Source organism: Marmota monax, unplaced genomic scaffold, assembly GCF_021218885.2.
Source record: "Marmota monax isolate L192 unplaced genomic scaffold, Marmota_monax_Labrador192_F-V1.1 WCK01_AAM20220418_F8-fsc00040, whole genome shotgun sequence".
Taxonomy (NCBI): Eukaryota; Metazoa; Chordata; class Mammalia; order Rodentia; family Sciuridae; genus Marmota; species Marmota monax.
This window is the reverse complement of record NW_026692782.1, coordinates 2,631,978-2,653,817: the sequence shown is the minus strand read 5'-3', so window position 1 is coordinate 2,653,817 and position 21,840 is coordinate 2,631,978. Positions and strand designations below refer to the sequence as shown.

Here is a 21,840-nt window from a genome sequence, read left to right as displayed (position 1 = left end):
AAATAATTAAACTGCATTTTCAAGGTAAAATCTCAATTAAATACCCCAACTTGTTCTATAAAATGTACAGCTATATTTTAGCTGGATTTATTGTAACTGATCTCTTTCTAGTATCAATGATCAAGGAGGATCTTGTAGATATGACAGAGAGTTGAAGAACACTATGTCACTATTCCTACAAACTTCTGAATTTGTTTTCAAAATGGATTCTGAAACTCTCCATCCTCTTCTTCCCAGCTAAGAGCCAATACACTTACTGTTGTATCCTCAAGACCTAACGCCTCAAGACCTAAAGGGTATGTCTTACTGTTGTATCCTTAAGACCTAATGTGTTGTACTAATGCCTGTACAACACAGATGGGCAAGACACCTTATTTAATAAGATCAATTCTTTTCTTATGGTAATAATATAACATCTGTATTATGAAGGTGCTATGAAGATAAGTGAAACAAAAAGACGTTTTATAAACTATAGAGCACACTATACATATTAATAATTGTTTCTACAAGAGACTGTCATTTCCTCCATTGCATTAGAAATTCAATAGTACTAATAGTAGATTTACTTTGTTGCCTCTCTGTCCCACATCTCGTGCAATAATACCCAAGCCAACAAAGCAACACAGAAGTGCCACAAACTCTAAGAAGAGCAATGGTACTTCAGGTAAGAACAAGAGAAACATGGCACTGTCAACTTCAAATAGGTACTACTCAAGTTTGAGGGATAAAAAAGGCAAGAGAGCAAAATCAAGAGAGGTAAGAGAACCAAAAGATGAAGCTTTCTGCACCTGAAAAGTTTTTAATTTATCCTTTAAGCAATAAAGAACCACTGAATAGCTTTTAAAAGATGATAAATGTGTTTGATTTCATTTTAGAAAGATCATTTTTGCAGCTTTAATAAGAGATGCATTATAAGGATCTAAGGGGATTTTATCATGGATTTTGTGTGTGTGTGTGTGTGTGTGTGTGTGTGTGTGTGTGTGTTGGGTTGAATACTGACAGAAGGTAATAAAAGGTGGGTTTAATTTCCTACTGGGACTCAAAACTATCTACACCTCAAAATAAAACCATCTTTGTTGGTGATGCTCCACAGTGAGAAAGGCAATACAAAAAAGACAGCAAGTTTGAAGACAATAAAATGAATTTAGTTTTAAAAATGTTAAAAGAGATGTGAGAAAATTCTGGTATAGGTAATGTAGAATAAGCATGTGTCAACTTTCTCTTTCACTAAGTAAAACTCTAAAACCTAGACAGAACTTTTGAGGAATCTAAAAAAGTAAAAAGTGGTTACACTAGAGAAGAGCAGAACTAAAAAGTACCACCTACCATGTAGTGAGTACCCCATTTTCTAAAATTGATGCTATCCCATAGTCTGAACTGAACTTGGCTGACAACTTGAAACTGAGTACTCTGGAGATGGCAGAGATACAAGAGAAATTCTTTAGTTCTGGCTCAAGGAGTGGGGAAGGGAATGCCTAAAACGAAGGAAGAAGGGAGGAAATCTCCATTTTTTCTCTCTTCTCCTTTCCTTTTTTCCTTTCTCTTGTGCTCCAGCACCCAGGAAACCTAACTGTTGTGAGAACTGCTGCAACAGAAGATCATAAGAACCAAAATTCTGAGGAAGAGCATCTTTGTCTTTTGTAACATGGATGCTCCCAAAAGGCAGGGCCAAAACCCATGGCTTCTCTCTCTATTCTCCTGCTGCTTGCTTCTAGAGGTGATGATATAGACTGTGGGGTTTAAAGCTAGGAGAGTGAAAGTTGAGCCCCAGGAAATGCGAAACGATCAAGGAGAGGAAAGACTGGAAGGAGCCCAGGAAAATGACCACATATCCTATACTAAAGTTCTGGGCTTACCTATAATCTGTATGTGAATGGATCTAATCCTATTGGGCATATCACAGACTTTGAGCACTGAGCTACCTAGATCTCAAAGCAATCACACTGGGTGGCACACACATGGGACAGATCTGAAGAGCAGTACTAGGCGATGAGATGAAGAAGTGTAACTGGAGACACAGCCCACAGAAAGAAAACAGAAACTTGTAGCTTGAGCCTGATAGTTTGTCTGCTAAAGTAAATACAATCAACAATATCCTTAAAATTTAAACAAAGTCCTGAGTTCTAATAATGTAATATTCTAAATGTTTAGGATAAATTCAAAATTAATCAGCATATGAATAAACACAAAAATTTTAACTTACATGGAAATAGATGATAAAAAGATTTATTAGATGACCCATATAATTATCTGACAAAAACTTCAAAGACACGAGAATACAAATGTGCAAACAATCCAATCATGACCACTCTTGAAAAAAGTTTCAATAAAGTGCTATAAGCAAAGAAGTAGAAATAAAAAGAAATGAAAATACAATAAATGAAAAAATATGATTACCAAAATGAAACATTTGCTGGATGGACATAATAAGCAGAATAAGATTAAGAGAAAACATGACTAGCTCTCTTTCTGCTTCCTGATTGCCATGTCCTGACCTGCTTTCCTCCACCATACCCCTCTGCCCATTTTGGTCCAGAGCTAATCTAAGCTAAAATAAACTCCACCCCTACATTGCTCTTGTTAGATTTTCTGGTAATGATGAGGAAAAGGCTGGCTAAAAAGAAATTGAGGGGTTCAGGTTGTGGCTCAGAGGTAGAGTGCTCGCCTACCATGCATGAGGCACCGGGTTCGATCCCTCAGCACCACATAAAAATAAGATAAAGATATTGTGTCCACCTATAACTAATAAATAATGTTTAAAAAAACTGATACTGAGATGTGGAATAGTTGCTGTGATTAACATGACCATGTGGTTCAGAAGCTTTTGGAGACTTTTAAAGTTTATGTGAAGAATTTTGAAAAAGTTTAGATATACAATCTGGAAAAGCTGTAGAATATTGTAAAAGCAGAGCTTAATAGGTGATTCTAGTGGGAGCTCAAAAGAACGAGAATGCTAATAGGACTGTGGACAATAAAGACTAAGGTTCCAGAGGAGGACTCTGTAAGAACCCGGGAGAATTTCTGTGAGGCTGAATTTAAAGGTGGTGGACTAATTAATCTGGTGGAAGAAATTTCAAGGCAGCACAGTATTTAGGGGTTATAATGTATATATCGCTGATGGCTTTTAGACAAATTTATCGTGATCATAAAGAACAGAAAGTAAAGCAGAAAGATTTGAAAAACTTGGAGTGTGGCCCCAGAATAGTGCCAAGCAAAACTGGGTCTAAGGAAGGCATGGTTGTTAAAGAGATTACAGCCACTAAAGAAATGCTAAGTACTTTACCCAGAAACGGAAAAGATGATTTAAAGGCATCTCATGAATTGGCAAGATCATATCCATCTCAGACTCAAGGGTGTAAAAGAAAAAAAATTCCTTTGTGTGGAGGCCATGGGAGCATTATGCTTGCACAGTAGGACTTAGGAAATTTTTCACCATGCTCAGCTGCCTAAGCACTCAGAGGCTGCTGCAGCCACGGTCCCAGAGACTTGGTTACTGCTTGAGATGGTTGCAGATTTTGGTATCAAACGTGGTTCTGTAGGAATACAGGATGATAAATTAGGGGGTCATGGAGGCTTTGAACTTACACTAGTAACTCTCCAGGGCACTCTCAGGATTGTGCCTCAGAGAGGGAACTGCATTATCAACCTCTCTTTTTCTGAGGCTTCTGGCTTCCTGAACAGACGCACTACCACTTTTCCTAGCTCTCAGAAGGCCATTGGGAAATTTTTAGCTTCTGTGATTATGGAAGCTAATCTAATAAATTATCTCTTACATAAATATATCATCTATTGCTTCTGTTTTTCTAGAGAACTCTAATATAATAGTGTGCATATTCTGGTGCAACATTAAACCGTAAATTAATCTAGAGATAACTTAGAGTGAGCTTTATATTAAGTTTTTATTAAGTTTTATTATCCCTAATAATCCCAAACTTTTATTGTATACAAATGGAGCACAACTCCTCATTCCTCTGGCTGTACATGGTGCAGGGTCACTCCAGTAGTGTAATCATACATGTATATAGAGAATAATGTCTGTCTCATTCTACCGTCCTTCCCATCCCCATAGCCCAATCCCTCCTTCTTCTTTTTCTTTCTTTCCTCTCTCTTTCTCACCCCCCTTTTTTGGGGGGGAGTGGTAATAGGGATGGAACCAACGGGCTCTGCCACTGAGCTATATCCCCAGCTTTTACATTTTTAAAATCTTGAGGCAGGCTCTCACTAAGTTGCCCAGTCTGGTCTCACACTTGCAATCCTCCTGGCCTCAGCCTTCCTTCTCACTGGGATTATAATCATGTGCCACAGTGCCTGGCCATTTGATAAAAAATTTAAACCCAAAGATCTGAGAAGCTCAATGAACTTTGGTACAAAATAAACATAAATAGAATTACACAAACTACATCATAATCAAATTGCTTCTAATGATAGAAAATTTCAAAAAGTAAAAAAAAGGGAATATTACACACAGAGGAAAGAAAAAAATGACAACAGACTTTTTTCCTCAGAAACGAGGTATGCCCTGTTAAGTAGGTAAGTAGAGAGATATATTTAAAGTACTTACACAAAAAAGGTTCAACCTATAAAACTAAGCCCAGAAAAAAAAAAAACTTGTCAAAAACAAAGGCAGAATATTTTTTTAGACATAAATCATGAAGAAAACTAAACCTAGGGCAGAATAGTAGGATATAAGAGACTGTTGAAAGAAATGATTAAATCTTGATAAGTCTAAACTTATTTTAAAATATTTTAAATAAAAATATGCAATCAAAATTTCAAATGTTATTAACCAGGAGATAGAAAGGAAAAAGGCAGGAGGAGATTCTCTTCTACTATCTAGAGGAAGGATACAAATACAGATTAATTCCAGATGTTAGGAAAACAAACTGAAGTATATGTGTTAAAAATAGAGGGGGTAAAGGCTGAGTTGTGGCTCAGTGGTAAAGCACTCGCCTAGCACATGCAAGGCACTGGGTTCGAGCCTCAGCACTACATAAAAATAAAACAAATAATAAAATAGAGATAAAAAAAATAGAGAGGGTAACTATTAACAATTTAACTATCTTCCTAGGATATGATTTCAAAGAAAAAATTTTAGATTGAATAACTCTACTAATAAGTTTACAAAGTTACCAAATATAAACTTATTACAATAGATATGTTAACAAGTATAATCAAAATATGTTATCAACTAATTGGCCTATTTCCTACATTAGTGTAATGATTCATGGGGTGCTGAGCTGAGAGAAATAATAATTGGGAAAAAAAGAAAACAATCATTGGTTGTTTTATTTTTTTAAAAGGTAAAAATGCACGTCTATGAGTCAAAATTATTAACAGGTACAACTACTGAAATGATTATTCAGAAACAATATTTTCTAGGACACATGACTTAATTTAGTTAATTTGCATAATCAAAGGCTTTAATATGATTTTGTTTCCAATTGCTTTTGAGCAAATACATGGTTAAACATACATTTACCCAAATATTTATTTCCCATTGTTCTTCTAACAATTCTTGGCCACTAAAAAGTATTTAAAACTAAATACATATTGGGGAGAAATCCAGCAATTTAAGAACTTATTTCTCTAATACGAATATCTGAGTTATTATACCCACTTCCACTCTTTTTAAAGAATAGAAAACAAAGTAACAATATAACGCCACTCTTCATTTAAAAGATATAGCAAAAGACAGGTTAAAATTAGAATATCAGAACTTTATACCTGCAAATTATTTTGAATATCTTTCCTATTGTTATGCATAGACTTCTCGATTATAATTTTTATTTATACTTACATTATTCTAGAACTTTACTTTGAATATTAATATGTTCAAAATTTCAAAAAATTATCATACCATCCCCGAAGGCCTGCAGCGGCGTTGACACAATGTGATTTCTGCCCAGTGCTCTGAATGCCAAAGAAATTCAATGAAGCACGGGTAAATGGGGGGAGTAACTAGGACTCTCTTAAGGTAGCCAAATGCCTCATCATCTAATTAGTGATGTGCATGAATGGATGAAGGAGATTCCCACTGCCCCTACCTCCTATCCAGTGTAACCACAGCCAAGGGAACGGGTTTGGCAGAATCAGCGGGGGAAGACGATGCTGTAGAGCTTGTCTGGCTTGGTGGAGAGACATAAGAGGTGCAGACTAAGTGGAAGACTCCCGGTGCAGCTCTGTCCCGAGAAGGGACCTGGCGACCCCGGCTCATTTTTTTCACTGACCCAGTGAAGGGGAGGTGGCGAGGATGGGTGGCAAACCGCACCCCAGGGGGTGGTTTTCACTTCTGGTGCCAAGTGTCAGGCTGTATGCTCAAGGGACAGTGCCAGGTGGGGAGTTTGACTGGGGCAGTAGGTACACCTGTCAAACCCTACTGCAGGTGTCCTCTGGAGAGCACAGGGAGGACACAAATCTCTCGTGGAGCAGAAGGAAAAAAGCTCGCTTGAACTTGATTTTCAATACAGACAGTAAAAGTGGGGCCTCAGGATCCTTCTGACCTTTTTGGGTTTTAAGCAGGAGGTGTCAGAAAAATTACCAAGCGTTCATAGCCATGTGGCTTTCTGATCCTTTGATATCGGCTCTTCCTATCATTGTGAAGCAGAATTCATCAAGGGTTGGATTGTTCACCCACTACTAGGGAACATGAGCTGGGTTTAGACCGTCGTGAGACAGGTTAGTTTTACCCTACTGATGATATGGAAAAGTTATAAAGACTTAGGCCAATGAAGTCTACCCATTAAAAAAAAATTTGCCTTATACCTTATGATCAACTGTGAAATTGTTTGTTGGCTCACAGAAAGTCTGACAATAAACAGTATCAGCTAAATATATATATATATACACATATAAATACATATAAAATTTAAAAAAATTATCGTACCATATGTCCTTCAGCTCGGGCTTTATTCTGCATAGCTTCCCGTTTTCGCTGTAGAAATTCTTCCACTTGCTTAGCTCTTTCTATATCTAGCTGCCCTTTTTGCCTAATTTGGACAAATCACAAAGTCAACAATTATGAACAATAAATATTTTGAATAATCCAAAATTTATACTTAAATACCTTTTTATTTCTTTGCAGAATATGAAAAGATTAATGTAAAATAAAAATTCTCTGTAATGAAGAAATCACTATATGTGTATTGGTAGCTATTACCTCAACTCACTCTTTACTATTATGAACAGAAGTGAAAGCTATGTTATCATTCCAAATCTTGACAAGATTTCTTTCTTCAGGTATTGGGGGTTCTACCCAAGCCCTTGTGCATGCTAGGTAAGCACTCTACCACTGAGCTACATTCCCAGCCTTACAAGAAGGTTTCTTTTACATTCAGCTATTCTACTTACACACATATATTATTTTAGGCTGTATTACAAAACACTCTTCAAGTTTCCAAGTTTATTCTAGAAATATCAAACATAGTAAGAATTTTATTTAGTCAGTATTGAAGTCAAATGAAAGTACCATAGTAGCAATTAAAAATAAAAAAGAATGAAAAGTTTATTTAAGTGTGAGTTTTCAAATATTTAGCAAAAGCTATGTATGAATTCCCTAAATATCGTAAGTATTGTGAAGCAAAATGGATAGATTAGGGAAAAAATTAATAGCATATGTATTTGTTTCAATCTTCTCTAGTTTATTCCTACATTTGTCTTCCTTAAACAATTATGAGAACATAAACATGTTAAACTTAAAAATATCTATGACAAACATTTATTAAATACCTACTACATGATACCAGTTATCAAGTGAAATATGGAAAACACAAAAATAAGTAAGACACAGCCCCAGTAATCTTAGAACTCACAGCACAGTATCAACTGTGATTAATTTTGGAGATGAGGAAGAAAGGTGAGTAAATTACTGGCTGTGCTTCTATTTGGATTCTGAAGTACAGCACATAAACTTCCTGCAGTCTCTTTTTGAGACTATAAGGTATACATGAAATCATGCTTTTTCTGCAATATTTAAACACTTGTCATTTTCATGCATCAAGTAATAATTTCTTTACCACTGTTTTCATTTCTAAATGAAACATAAAATTATTTTAAATATAATAATGAGCTGTAAAAACTTAAAATCTACTAACATAGCTATAAATGATACTGGTCTAAGGTTCATTTACTTTATGTGATACTTAAGAGATTCTCATGAAATTTATATCATAGGAATTTTCTAGGATAAATTTCTATAGCCAGTTTTAAGATCCTATTACTAAAACTCTCAGGTGTTTCTATATAGTTAATCTAATTCCACATCAATAAAATCAGAAATGTATTTCTCCAACGCCATCAACAGCTCAAGTAAGTTGAGAATAATAAGTATTTGTTCAGGCCTCTGAAATGTACATGTGCTATCCTCTAGCAGTCATATTATACACTGTATACTCTGAGATTAATAAGGCATATCTGGGCTGAATACAACATATCTCTGCATATATCCAGGCAAAACTGTATTCTGCTTTGCCACAGTCCCATTTATATAAGCCTGAGCCTTAAGAGTGCAGATAAAGTACTAGGGGTCTTGTTCAGACATGTCATCTGAAGTTGTATGATTTCCAGTAAGCCTCTTTTTGGTGGTCCTGGTAGCTTAGACCACCACAAGCAATTAAACAAAATAGCTGATATCTCTGCTATGTATCCTAACTGCAATGACTTCCTTCTTTAACCTTTAAAGTAGTAAAACATATTTGATTTCCCATTCTAAGACATTGTCTATGTACAGCTTTTGTCAGTCTAAAACTCTAACTGGCATATGTTAATATAGCAATTGCACAAAATTATTTTACCAAGAACCTGGTCATCCATGTAATGGCTTTGATTTGCAGGTTTTCACATCATTTATTTATATATGGTACTACCTGCTTTATGTATTTATACAATTTGTGTGGTTTCACTGAACAGTGATTTCCCAAGCTAGATCAAATTAGTAAGTTTATATTACTGGCTGCTTTCAAATACAAATTTAAAATATGTAATGATCCTTTTAACACTATTTCTTTTTAACTTTCATTTATTTAACAAATATTTATTAAGTGTCAACTATCTGCCATATTTTATTAGTCTTTGAAGATACAAAGACAAATAAAACAGAGTTCTGGGAAGCACGGTTGGTTCAACAAATGAAAACTAACCAGGGTTCAACCAATTCTGTGACTATTTATGCTTAAAAACTTGTAAATAAAGTGTACTTTTCATATGTATTACTGATTACCACTTTATAAACACCAAAAAGAACTCACAACTCATATTCTTGTGTATTCTCACTATTCTCTAAAGTAGTAAAACTGCTAATTGTGGGCATAAATTATGATATGTGCTAGGCTCATGAAAATAAAGAGTCAATTTACTTAGTAATAGTCATTTTCTTCATTAAAAACTATTAAGAATTCATATACAAATGCTCTTTTACAAAAATTGGACTATATCCAAAATTATAGCTTTTAATAGCAGCAAAACATTGATCTGAATTAATAAAAGAATGATAATATAAACATTATATAAAACAAGTATACAGTAAGAAATTAGGAATTTGGATAGTAAAATACAAAGACATTAAAATGGGCCATAAATGTTATAAACAGGAAAAGGTACATAAAACAATGAAGCAACTGAAGTATGGTATTATTCTGCTGAGAAATATATTCTAAGACAAACTTTTTTTTTTTTTGTCCTGAAAAGAGAAGTAAAAAAGATTTTTCTTCCTTTTCTCATTGTAAATTCATGAAGTACCAAGATCTGGGTGAAAACGTCATACCTCATATTCACTGTTCAAATTTTTACTGATAAGGGAAATGTAAAACTTTTAAAGGATAATTATAAGTGAACATTTTAAGAGGTGAAAAACAACATAAAAATAGGCAGCAGTCTAGGTAACAGATAATCTGAGAGGAAAAAGCAGTAACTATAGTTACAATAGAAAAACTGGGTGGTATTGGGTTAATAGTAAAGACAAAATGATGCAGAGGATTTATTTATTAAGCTTCCTCTTCTCTGTAAGGGACATAAATTGTCTATCAGATGGAATGTAACAGTCAGTTTTACTCAAATGAAAAAAATTTCAAGATAAGAAACAATTTCAATTCCAAGACAAGAAGACTTGGAAAAGTAAAAGTGCTATAAAAAACAAATGTTAAGAGGCCCTACTACTATAAAGTAGTCTTACATAGTTTGAGGTCTTAACGTTAAAAAGCTAATAAAAAGATCATTAAGGCATGGATAAAAACAGAGCTGCACTAGATAGAGTTACTGATAATAAAGGAAGAAGAAAATAAATAACATAAAAGAAGAAATAAATAAATATGGGGGATCCAAAATTGTGAGGGAAGAAAATTCAAAGAGTCCTAATGACTGTAGATTTGTTTGCCAATTAAGCTTGAATCAAGGAAAAGAACTGACTAGGAATGACAATGTCATAAGTATTACAATAGGAACCAATTATGACAGTGTGGAGAAATGGCCACAAAAAGAATAAGAGATGTTGGATATTGTGTCATGCACCTGTCATCACAGCTATTTGGAAGGCTGAGAAAGGAGGATTGCTTGTACTCAGGAGTTTAAAGTCAGCCGGAGCAACCTCACAAGATTGAAAAAAAAAAAAAAAAGACCAAAGAGTTAACACTCAGAATGGAGAAACCTTAGGTATTTACTAGTTGAACTTTCCATTGAATAAAGTGTTCTCATATTACCATCTAAATGTCCTGTCACTTAAATCTCTGGTTCATATTCCCAGTTCGAAGACATTAAATTCCACACAGGTCCTGAACAGCCTTCATAATGGACTAAAATCTATTTCTCTCCTTGTTTAGTCATAATTATTCTATCTTGCAGAAATACAAAGAAGTCTAATTCCTCTTCTATGTGACCAGCACCCAGTTTTTCCATTTGTGGAACTAAATAGATGACAGTTGTTTATAGTATGAAGGCTGAAACAAGAAGGCTGAGTACATTTTATTAGTTAAACCTTAATTGGGAACATGAGAATTGGGCCAAAGTTCTTGAAGTTCTGCATTGGGCCACAAATGACCATGAAAGTTCTGCAAGCACTGATTTTAGGGTTACAAAGAAATTCTAACAGTAAGCATATTCACAAACATGGAATCCAATGAATCATCAGCATTGACTATATATATATATATTTTTTACTAGAACAGGTCCTGCCATGGGAGCCTGATTAAAAAGCTGCTGCTTTTTACTATTATCATCATTCCCATCATCACTATTCAAATAGGTATACAGTTTGTCATTATCCTACTATGTAACAAGTTCAGATTGCAGAGAAAACTTCATTTTCTGTACTACTTTGCATTTAAATTTGATACTTTCAAAAAACTTCTTTAGTTTCTAAGAAGTTACTGGTACTGGTCAGAGGGCAGCTAAATGGACACTATCATAAATGATTAGATGGCATATAATAGGCACATATAACAACATTTCTTTCTAGAATCTTCAAGAACATAATTGACCTAATCCTTTAATCCAATGACTATACTTTTAAGATTCTATTACACAGAAGTAATGAAAATTGAAGAATTAAATGTGACAGAAAAATAATTTAAAAAGTGAAATATCTTCAACTTGTTGTACTAGGGAATTTGTTAGAAAATTTACAGTACATTAAGAAATTGAGATTTTACATGACATTAATACTTGAAAACAATTTTTAACAAGAGAAATAAATATGGTAACATGAATGCTAAATTTAAAAAGATATATAACATGTGATTTGACTTCCACTATAGGTGAGAAATATGTAAAAAGAATGCATGTAAACTAGACCCAAGTCCTCCAGTGGTTTTCTCTGTAGAGATCAGGAATGATGCTTCTGCTTGTTTCCTAATATCTTCCCTACACATTCCAGTATTTCTAGAACTATCCTAATCACTTTGGCAAACACATAAACAAGACAAAAAGTCACTTATGTATTTCCTTTGAGTTTTCTTTTTCCTTAGGCAAAGGGAGAGAAAAAAGTACAGGTTGAGTAGTCCTTTTCTGAAATGTCTGGTAAGAGAAATGTTTCAGATTTCGTATCTTTTCAAATTTTGGAATATTTGCATATATATTATATGAGATGTCTGGGAATAAGATCCATGTCTAAACTCAAATGCATTTGTTTCATATATCCTTTATACACACAGTCTGAAGATAACCGCATACAATATTTTTAGTGTGCCTATGACTTGTCACATGATGTCAGGTTTGGAGTTTTACACTTGTAGCATCATGTCAGCACTTTAAAAGTTTCAGATTTGGGGGCATTTCAGATTTTGGATTTTCAGATTAGGTAGGCTCAATATAAATGAACATTTGGTTAAGAATTGTAAGAATGATGAGAAAGTAGTCAGCTGCTGACATTTTAAAAACGGAAATATATGAACATTCTTGAACTTAACGAAGAAAACAATATTAAAAGGAAATTTAAGGATGAGAGGATGAAAAATAAAATAAAATGCCTCTGAATAAAACAAAATACTGGGCTGAGGCTACAGTTCAGCAGCAGAACACTTGCCTAGCATGTGTGAGGCACAGGGCTCGATCCTCAGCACCAAAAAATAAACAAACAAAATAAAGGCATTCTGTCCATCCATAACTACAAAAAATAAAAACAAAACCAAAAACCCAAAATATTAAGGGACAAGTCAATAGCTTAAGTTTGGAGTACTGAAAATTACTAATCCACGATAGTCAAAAAGGATTACACTGTACATGTAAATATGAGACAATAAATATTAGGAAGTATGAGATTAAAAGAATATCATATACATAGTAGTTAAATCATTCTTACCAATTATTGTAAAGTATGAGCAATAAGAACATTTTATAGCAAGAAAATAAGTAGTTTGAAGGATTTTCTACTTTTTCATTTACAAGTTTTCAGGAAGAAGCAAATCCTTTGATACGTTTCAGATTGTTAATGTATAAAATTATTTTTTCCTAACAACCTGCTGGAATATATATTGATAAAAGAAATGATAAAAATGGTCTGGTACAGAGCAGGCCTTTACCAAAAAAAGAAAGAAAGAAAAAAAATGATGAAAGAAAAAAGTCTGACTTCTTTCTCAATATTAAAAAGTTAAAAAAAAAAAAAAAAAGACTGTTACAGCCACCCAAATAAAACAGAATGGTTTTGCTGGCAAAGATAAAGATTTTGTTGATATCTGATCATTATTAATATATGGATTAAAAAACCATCTTCCATCTTAGATGATGATAGTGGTAATGGTGAGAGTGATGAAGGATGCCAGACAAACCCTTTGGTAATGCTATCTGAAAAAGGGCCAAGGAAGGGATGCAGAACTCATAGTTTCAAAGCCTCTTCCAACAGGTTTATTTCTATTATATACTTTGTCCTTGGCTCTCCTGTTTTCTCTTTGCTTCCTGGCTGTCATAAGCTGAGAAGCTCTGCTCCACCGTGCCCTTCTGCTATGATGGAGATGCTGACCATGAACTGAACCTCTGAAACCATGAGCCCAAAATAAACTTTCCTCCTCTATGTATTCTTGTCAGGTATTTTGGTCACAGTATTGAGCTGACCAACACAGAGGTATATTGCATGATTTTTCAAGAAGATATAACAACTCTTAATATATATATACTTAACAACAAAGCATCAAAATATGTGAGGCAAAAACTGATAAAAGTGCAAGGAGAAAAAGATGAATTCACTCTTAGAGACATTATTATCCCTCTGTCGAATGGACAGATCTAGTAAGCAGAAAAATTAGTAAGGTATAATTGAACTCAATGTACATTTATAGAGTACTTCAACAATAGAATACACATTCTTCTCAAGGCCATATGAACATGCCCAAGAGACCCCATTCTGGCCATAAAACAAAGCTTAACAAATTTAAAAGAATAGATTTTTACACATCTGCTCTTAGACTTAATGGAATTACTAGATATCAATATCAGAAACAGGAAAATCCATAATATGTGGAGATTAAACAACACACTTCTGAACAACACTGGGATCAAAGAAGAAATCCCAAAAGAAATTTAAAAAAATTTTTTAAATTGTAGGTGGACACAATACCTTTATTTTATTTATTTATGTTTTATGTGGTATTGAGGATTGAACCTAGTACCTCACACATGCTAGGTGAGTACTCTACTACTGAGCTGCAACCCCAGCCCCAAGAAATTTTTAAATAATTTGAATTATTTAATTGAAATTTTATGAAAATAAAAACACAACTAATTAAAATTTGTGGGATTCAACAAAAGCAGGACTTATTGCGAAATTTTTAGTACTCAGTGCATATTATTAGAAAAGAAGAAAGATTTATATCCTCTTCTGAGAAGTGTCTGTTCAGATCTTTGGCCCATTTGTTGATTGGGTTATTTGATTTTTTATTGTTTAACTTTTTAAGTTCTTTGTATACCCTACAGATTAGAGCTCTATCTGATGTGTGAGGGGTAAAAATTTGTTCCCAGGATGTAGGCTCCCTATTCACCTCATATATTATTTCTCTTGCTGAGAAAAAACAGCAGATTATGCTAAGTGAAGTTAGCCAATCCCTAAAAAACAAATGCCAAATGTCTTCTCTAATATAAGGGGGGTGACTCAAAATGGAGTAGGGAAGAAGAGCATGAGAAGATTACCACTAAATAGGGAAGAGAGGTGTGAGGGAAAGGGAGGAAGAAGGAGAACTGCACGGAAGAAGGAAGGAGACCCTTATCGTAATACAGAATACATATGACGATGTAAGGGGGAAAAAAAAAAAAAGAAGTGTGTCACATTAGATTGGGTAGAGAGAAGTGATGGGAGGGGAGAAGGGGGGAAGGAAGGACAGCAGAATAAAATAGACTTTATTATTGCTGTATGTATATATGTGACTGTATGACCAATGTGATTCTGCAACCTGTACACTCAGAAAAATGAGTGTATTATACTCCATCTGATTCAAATGTATGGTATGTCAAGATCATTGTACTATCATGTGTAACTATTTAAAAAAAATAATCTAGCTAGGTTAAAAAAAAAAGAAAGATTTAAAATCAATTTTCTTACCTTCCACTTTAGGAAATCAGAAAGAAAAGAGTAAATTATATCCAGAGTAAGTAGAGAAAAAGAAATAATAAAAATTAGAGCAAATCAATAAAATTGGAAACAGGAAGTCAACAGAAAAAAAAAATCAATAAAACCAAAAGTTAGTTATTTTAAAAATCAATCAAATCAATAAGTCTCTAGTAGGGCTAAGAATAAAAAAAGGACATAAATTATTAACATCTAAATGAAAAATGACATCATTACAGTTTCATACACACTAAAAGAATAATAAATATTATGAACTATGCACCCAAATTTGATTAATGTAGATGAAACAGACTAGTTCCATGAAGAACGGATTTGCAAAAAACAATCTGCTCAATAAGAAACAGACAACCTAAATAGGCCCATATCCATTAAAGAAACTGATTCAATTATTAATAATTTTCTAAAATATACCAGTCCAAATGGAACAATGCTAAATTTTATCAAATTTTTAAGAAATTATACCAATATTTTGTAACTCTTTCAGAAGACAAAAGTAGATGAAATACTTCCTAACTTATTCCATGAGGTATTAGTCTACTACCAAAACTTTTGAAGACATAAGAAAATTACATGCCAATATCTTTTATGAATATAAGTATGAAAATCCTCCATAAAATATTAACAAGTCAATTACAACAAGTATAACAACATATAGCAGCATCAAGACCAAGTGAAACTTATACCAGATGTGCAAGAATAGTTCAATACATAAAATCCATCATATTGACAAACTAAAGAAAAGTCATATGAGCATATGAGCATAGATGCAAAAAATTTTACAAAATCCCACACGCATTTAACAAAAAAAAAAAAAAATGCAATTTTTTTTCCTACAACTTCATAAAAAATCAAAATATAACATCATACTTAATGGTGAGAAACATGAAGCTTTCCTGTTAAGGTCAGGAATAAGACAAAGATGAGAGATTGGAAAGGAAGAAATAAAAATGGTTTTGTTATTGTTTTAAAATAAAATAAAACTGGTTTTGTTTACAGATGGCATAACTGTGGAAAATCCAAAAGAACTGACAAAAAATACCCCCTGAAATTAATAAGTAATTGTAGCAAGGTTCCAGGATACAATATTAATATGCAAAAGTTAACTGTTTTCCTACAAATCAGCAATGAACAAGTGGAATCTGAAATTAAAAATATATTGCCATTTACACCAGCACCCCCAAAAATTAATTTGTATTTTATAAGTCTGAAAAAAATATACACAGGAAAATGAGGAAAACTGAAACAGTTTAATGAATTCAAAGAAGAATTAAATAGAGAGATAATACAGGTACAACAGAAGAACAAAAAGACTCAATATTGTCAAAATGTAAATTCTTCCCAAATTGATCCATAGATTCAACACAACCTAAATAAAAAACACAGCAAGTTATTTTGTAGATATTGACAAACTAATCTAAAGTTTATATAGAGAGAAAAAACTAGAATAGCCAAATCAATATTGAAAGAGGAAAAAAAAGTTGGAGGATTAAAACTATCTGACTTTAAGACTTACTATAAAGCTACTTGTTATGATTTGGATATGAGGTGCCCCCCCCCAAAAGCTCCTGTGTCAATCCAGGAATATTCAGAGGTGAAATGATTAGACTAGGAGAACTGTAATCTTATCAGTCCATCCTAGTTTGGATGGAATAACTGGGTGGTAACTGTAGGCAGGTATAGCACAGCTGGAGGAGGTAGGTCCTAAAGGCATGACCTGGAAAGATTTTTTTTTCGCTACAGGCTCCTTCCTATTTCCCCTGTCAAGAAGAATGGAGTCAGCTGACCATGGACTGAACTTCTGAAACCATGAGCCAAAAATAAACTCTTTTTTCCCCAAGTTGTTCTCATTGGCTATTTTGATCACAGCAAGGAAAAGTGGACTAACACACTACTGTAATCAATACAGAGTGGTATTGGTGAAAAATTAACAACAATATATCAGGGGACAAAGAAGAGAACTCAAATAATTCCATATAAACAGAGTCAACTGATCATTGACAAGGGAGCACAGTCAATTCAAGGGAGCATAAATAGTCTCTTCAAAAAATGCTATGGACCAAATGAATGTCCACATGCAAAAAAAAAAAAAAAAAATGAATCTAGACACAGGCCTTAGATCTTTCAAAAATTAATTCAAGGGGCTGGGATTGTGGCTCAGTGGCAGAGCGCTTGCCTCGCACATATGAGGTAGTGGGTTCAAGCCTCAGCACCACATAAAAATAAATAAATAAATGAATAAGTGAATAAATAAGTAAATAAAGGTACTGTGTAAAAAAAATTCAAAATTAATTATAGACTTAAATGTAAAAGACAAAAGTATAAAAATTCCTAGAAGATAACACAGGAGAAAACCTAGATGAACTTGGCTATGGTGGTAACTTCTTAGATACAAGGCCAAAGGCATCACCCCCCCAAAATGGTAAGAGGAATTTCATTAAAATTACAAATGTCTGCTCTGTGAAAAATAATATCAAGGAATAAGAACACAAGCCACAGACTGGAAGAAAATAACTGCAAGAGACATTATCTGGGGTAGGGATGTATCTCAGTGGTAGAGTGCTTGCCTAGTATGACCAAGGCCCTGAGTTGGATCCCCAGCACTGCACAAGGAGGAGAAAGAGATCTGATAAAGAACTGTTATCCAAAACTCGCAAAGAACTCTTATAACTCAACAAGAAAATCAACAACCCAATTAAAAAATGGACAAAAGACCTTAACAGAAAACTAAAAAAGATATACGGATAGCAAGAAAAATGTGAAAAGATGTTCAACATCATATGTCATTTGGGAATTATAATTAAACAACACTGATAGCAAAATACACCAATTTAAATGGCCAAAATCCAAAACAGGGACAACACTGTTCATTGCTGGTGTGAAAGCAAAATGGGACAGCTACTTTGGAAAACACTTTGGTTGTTTCTTATAAAACTAAAGATACAGGGGCTGGGATTCTGGCTTAGTGGTAGAGCGTTCGCCTAGCACAGGCGGGACACGGGTTCGATCCTCAGCACCACATAAAAATAAATAAAGGCATTGTGTTGTGTCCATCTACACCTAAAAAATAAATGTTAAAAAAAAAAACACTAAATGTACTCTTAACATAGGATCTAATCTGATCTTTCATGATTTGAGAACTTATGTCCACACAAAAACTTTCATACAGATATTTGTAACAGATTTATTCATAATTGCAATAACTTGTAAGCAACGAAGATATTCTTCAGCAGGATAATGAATAAACTATTCATCCATACAATGTAGTATCATTCAGTGCTAGTAAGAAACGAACTATGTATCATCATGAAAAGATATGGAGGTACCTTAAATGAGTATTACTAAATGAGAGCAGCCATTTAGTAATGATTCCAACTAAATAACATTCTAGAAAAAGAAAAATTATAGGGACAGCAAAATAATTACAAGATTGCCAGAGGTTAGAAGGGAGGGAAGGAGGGAGGTAAAAATAGGTAGAGCACAGAGGATTTTGAGCATAGTGACATTTTTAAATATAATACCACAGGGTGAACACATGGAATTATACTTTTGTCAAAACCTACAGTTCAACAAACAAGAGTGAGCTCTAACAGAGACACTGAACTTTGGTGGTAATGGGTCAATGTGAGTTACTGATGGTAAGAAATGTTGTTCACTCTGGCTAGGATGCTGACAGGGAAGTTGTGCATATGTAGAGAAAGTGTGGACGGGAACTCTATATTTTCCACTCAATTTGCTGAAAACCTAAAAGTGCTCTAAAAATAAAGTTTACTAATTAAGAATGTATATGTAATAGAAAGATCAACCCTACAGGAAGATAAAAACCTCACAAAAAATTTGCTTCACCATTCAGCAAAAATAAGCACATTTGTGAGTCTGTAGCCTTCCTTTGTAATGCAAAAAATCTTTTAATCAGTTTCACAATTTAGGTTTCTGTATATAATATGTAATGTATTCATAATGTAATTTTACACTTAACTCAATTATTTATTATATTCAAATACATTGTTTTTTTTTTATTTTTTAATTACGTTTTTAAATGTGCTCAAGTACACTTTATAATAGGAGGACCATAAAGATTTTTATAGCACCGTAAGAAACAAGAAAAAGATGATGTAATTAAAATTTCATAAAACATTACCTGTTCTTTCACAACTCATCACAATGCTTTTAAATGAAATGGGACTACCTTAGAAAACACACATGCAAGTATACTTAACAAAAAAAAAACTGTGTGGATTACAGCTATGTTAGTTACCATTATTTAATTAACTCAATAGAAGGATAGGAAAAAATCTGGTGAAAAGGATCACATATCAGAGATGGATGAAGAAGAATATGCTAACATAACAAAGAGAAAGCTAACTTCTCCATGATGTGCAAAAGACAAAAAAAATATGAGTTTTGCATAAAATGTGATTACATTTAAATTTATATTCTGATTTACTTAAACCAAGTAGATGAAATTATTATAACCATATGTTGGCTGAAAGTTATAACATGTTCCTTTAATAGTATATGCAGTATAAAATATAAATAAGCCATAAAAATCAGGCTGATTTGAAGAGCTAAATGTTTGTCATAATATAATCATGGACCAATTTTACACCTAAGAAAATTACTACATCCAGGAAGCAAAAATTATTCCATGTAAACAATGGAGAACACATCTACAAGTGAGAGTACTAAGTTATATGTGACAAAAGACAAAATTACACACAAGGATGAATTCATGGATCACCACAGTCCAACCTGTTTGCATTGGCTTGTTTAGACACGGCCTTCAATCTTTTCAAAGTTTTTCTAATAGCATCAGCATCAGGGAAATGGTGATGACCTGCAGCCCCTTTAGGAAATCCTGGACGAACTCCAGGTGGAATTCCTCTGTAGACAGATATGCACAGTGACTTTCATTGCTTTCTCTGAAGTAAAGCATAAGAAATTTCTGCTGAACATAGTCATACCTTTCTGGACGACTACGTATTTCTCCTTTCCATTTCACTTCATTATCTTCTGCTCTTTGTTGCTGCATTTGATCAAAAATGGCATGGTAATGTTCATACTGTCCTCGAGAAGATGATGGAGCTACAGTCCCTCCACTACCAAAAAAGGAAGCCTAGGGATTAAACAAAGAGCTCTTACAATTTATCTTACAAGGCCCAAAAGGCCTACACCATACTCAAAATAAAAACTAAATTTCAAGGCTTAACTTTAAAAAAGCAATTACCTAAAATTTGAGCAAATTAATTAACATGACCAAAAAGCAAGATGTTTTCTTATTATGTTATAATAATTAACAACAGAAAAGTAGAATTTTCTACTGGTGTGACTCTGCACCATTTACAGCCAGAGAAAGGAGAAGTTGTGCTCTATTTGTGTCTAATGTGTCAAAATGCATTCCACTGTCATGTATAACTAATTAGAACAAATTTTTAAAATTTAAAAAAAGAAAAGTAGAATTTTTGTTAACAATGAAGCATAAATTAATGTGACAAACAAAAACATTAAAGTGTTACTACATTCTTTTAAATGTGAAAAAATCTGGTCTTAGCAAGTTTTGAAACAAATACAGAATATATACTTCATGTAATTCTGTTCTATTAAGTTTAAATATGTAAGGCCATTATATGCAAAGCAGAGCATGCTTATATAACACTTAAAATGATGTTTGACAAAAACATTTGGACATGACTTTTACTATGCTTCAAACTTATTCACCAAGTTAATGTGAAGGTATAAACATTACTGAAACATATTCTATGTATAGATAAAAGAGCCAAAACTTCATATCTATTGGTAAATAGTTTTTCAAACAAGTTGGGAAAGAAAACACAAAATGGGAAAAACATTTTAATCTTTTGGTAAATGAATGATAAATAGAGACATTCCAAAGTAGTAAATACTAAGCAAATTCATAAAATGAAAAAAAAATGATCAAAAGCAAAATCCCTATTTAAGAGAAAAAAAAAGTTTTGAAGAAAGATATTATTTAACTTGGCCTTATAATAACAGAGAGATATTAGATATGAAGCTAGGTAATATAGCAAAAATAAGCAATACATGTATATATCTGGATGCCAGAAATAGAGGGAAGAAGGAAGTATGGTGACAAACATAATCAGAAGGAAGACAAGGAACACTAAGCTTGACTACAAAAGCTTGGTTGGTAGAGACTAGGTGCTATTGGCCCTGGGTATATGCATTCATATATAAAACACAACTGGGCTGGAGCTGAGCTCAGTCGCAGAGAACTTGTCTAGCCTGTGTGGGGCACTGGGTTCAATCCTTAGCACTATGTAAAAATAAATAAAATAAAGGCATCTGTCCATCTATAACTACCAAAAAAAAGGATAATTTAAAAAGAAAAACAAAAATCATTTCCAAACTTTCTAGCAATAGTAGTATACTCTAAAACATCTTCTAAAAAGCTTGAGTCAATATTATGCATTATAAGCAGAAATAAGAAAGATACCAAAGTAGAAAAACTAAAGGGCTGTTGCACTGACACCAAGCCAAGAAGACCAGAGGTAAAAAAGAGAATCAATAAAAAAAAAAAAAAAAAAATGCTGAATGGACTTGTGGATTCTCTGCGAGAACAACAAAGGATAAAGGTAAAGATATAAGGACACAGCCACAGAGAAACAAAAATTCAAACACATGGAAACCCCATAGTCAGAAAATATAGACATTAGAAATGGTTAAGAGTTAAAAGTAAATGTATGATGCTATAGAAGTTACGGTGAAAGAATTTCATTGAAAAGAAGAAATCAATGATCTGAAATGCAGAGGTCAAAAGCACTGCA

General features: G+C 33.4%; 1 protein-coding gene across 11 annotated transcripts in view; it reads right to left on the bottom strand.

Moving 5' to 3' along the window:
• The window catches only part of Nek1 (NIMA related kinase 1), a 175,592-nt gene that overhangs the window by 104,547 nt on the left and 49,205 nt on the right, over positions 1-21,840 (bottom strand). For 7 of the 11 annotated variants that reach the window (XR_009227055.1, XM_046447807.1, XM_046447809.2 and 4 more), the window contains 3 exons: positions 20,002-20,153; positions 19,790-19,921; positions 6,884-6,986 (listed from right to left, as the gene is read on the bottom strand). Coding sequence is in view for 10 of the 11 variants with exons in the window: in XM_046447807.1 (XP_046303763.1) it covers positions 6,884-6,986; positions 19,790-19,921; positions 20,002-20,153 (387 nt within the window). In the remaining variant the exon portion in view is untranslated. The remainder of the gene's footprint in view (positions 1-6,883; positions 6,987-19,789; positions 19,922-20,001; positions 20,154-21,840) is intronic. The other 4 variants (XM_058580365.1, XM_058580367.1, XM_058580366.1 and 1 more) reach the window with 1 other exon arrangement.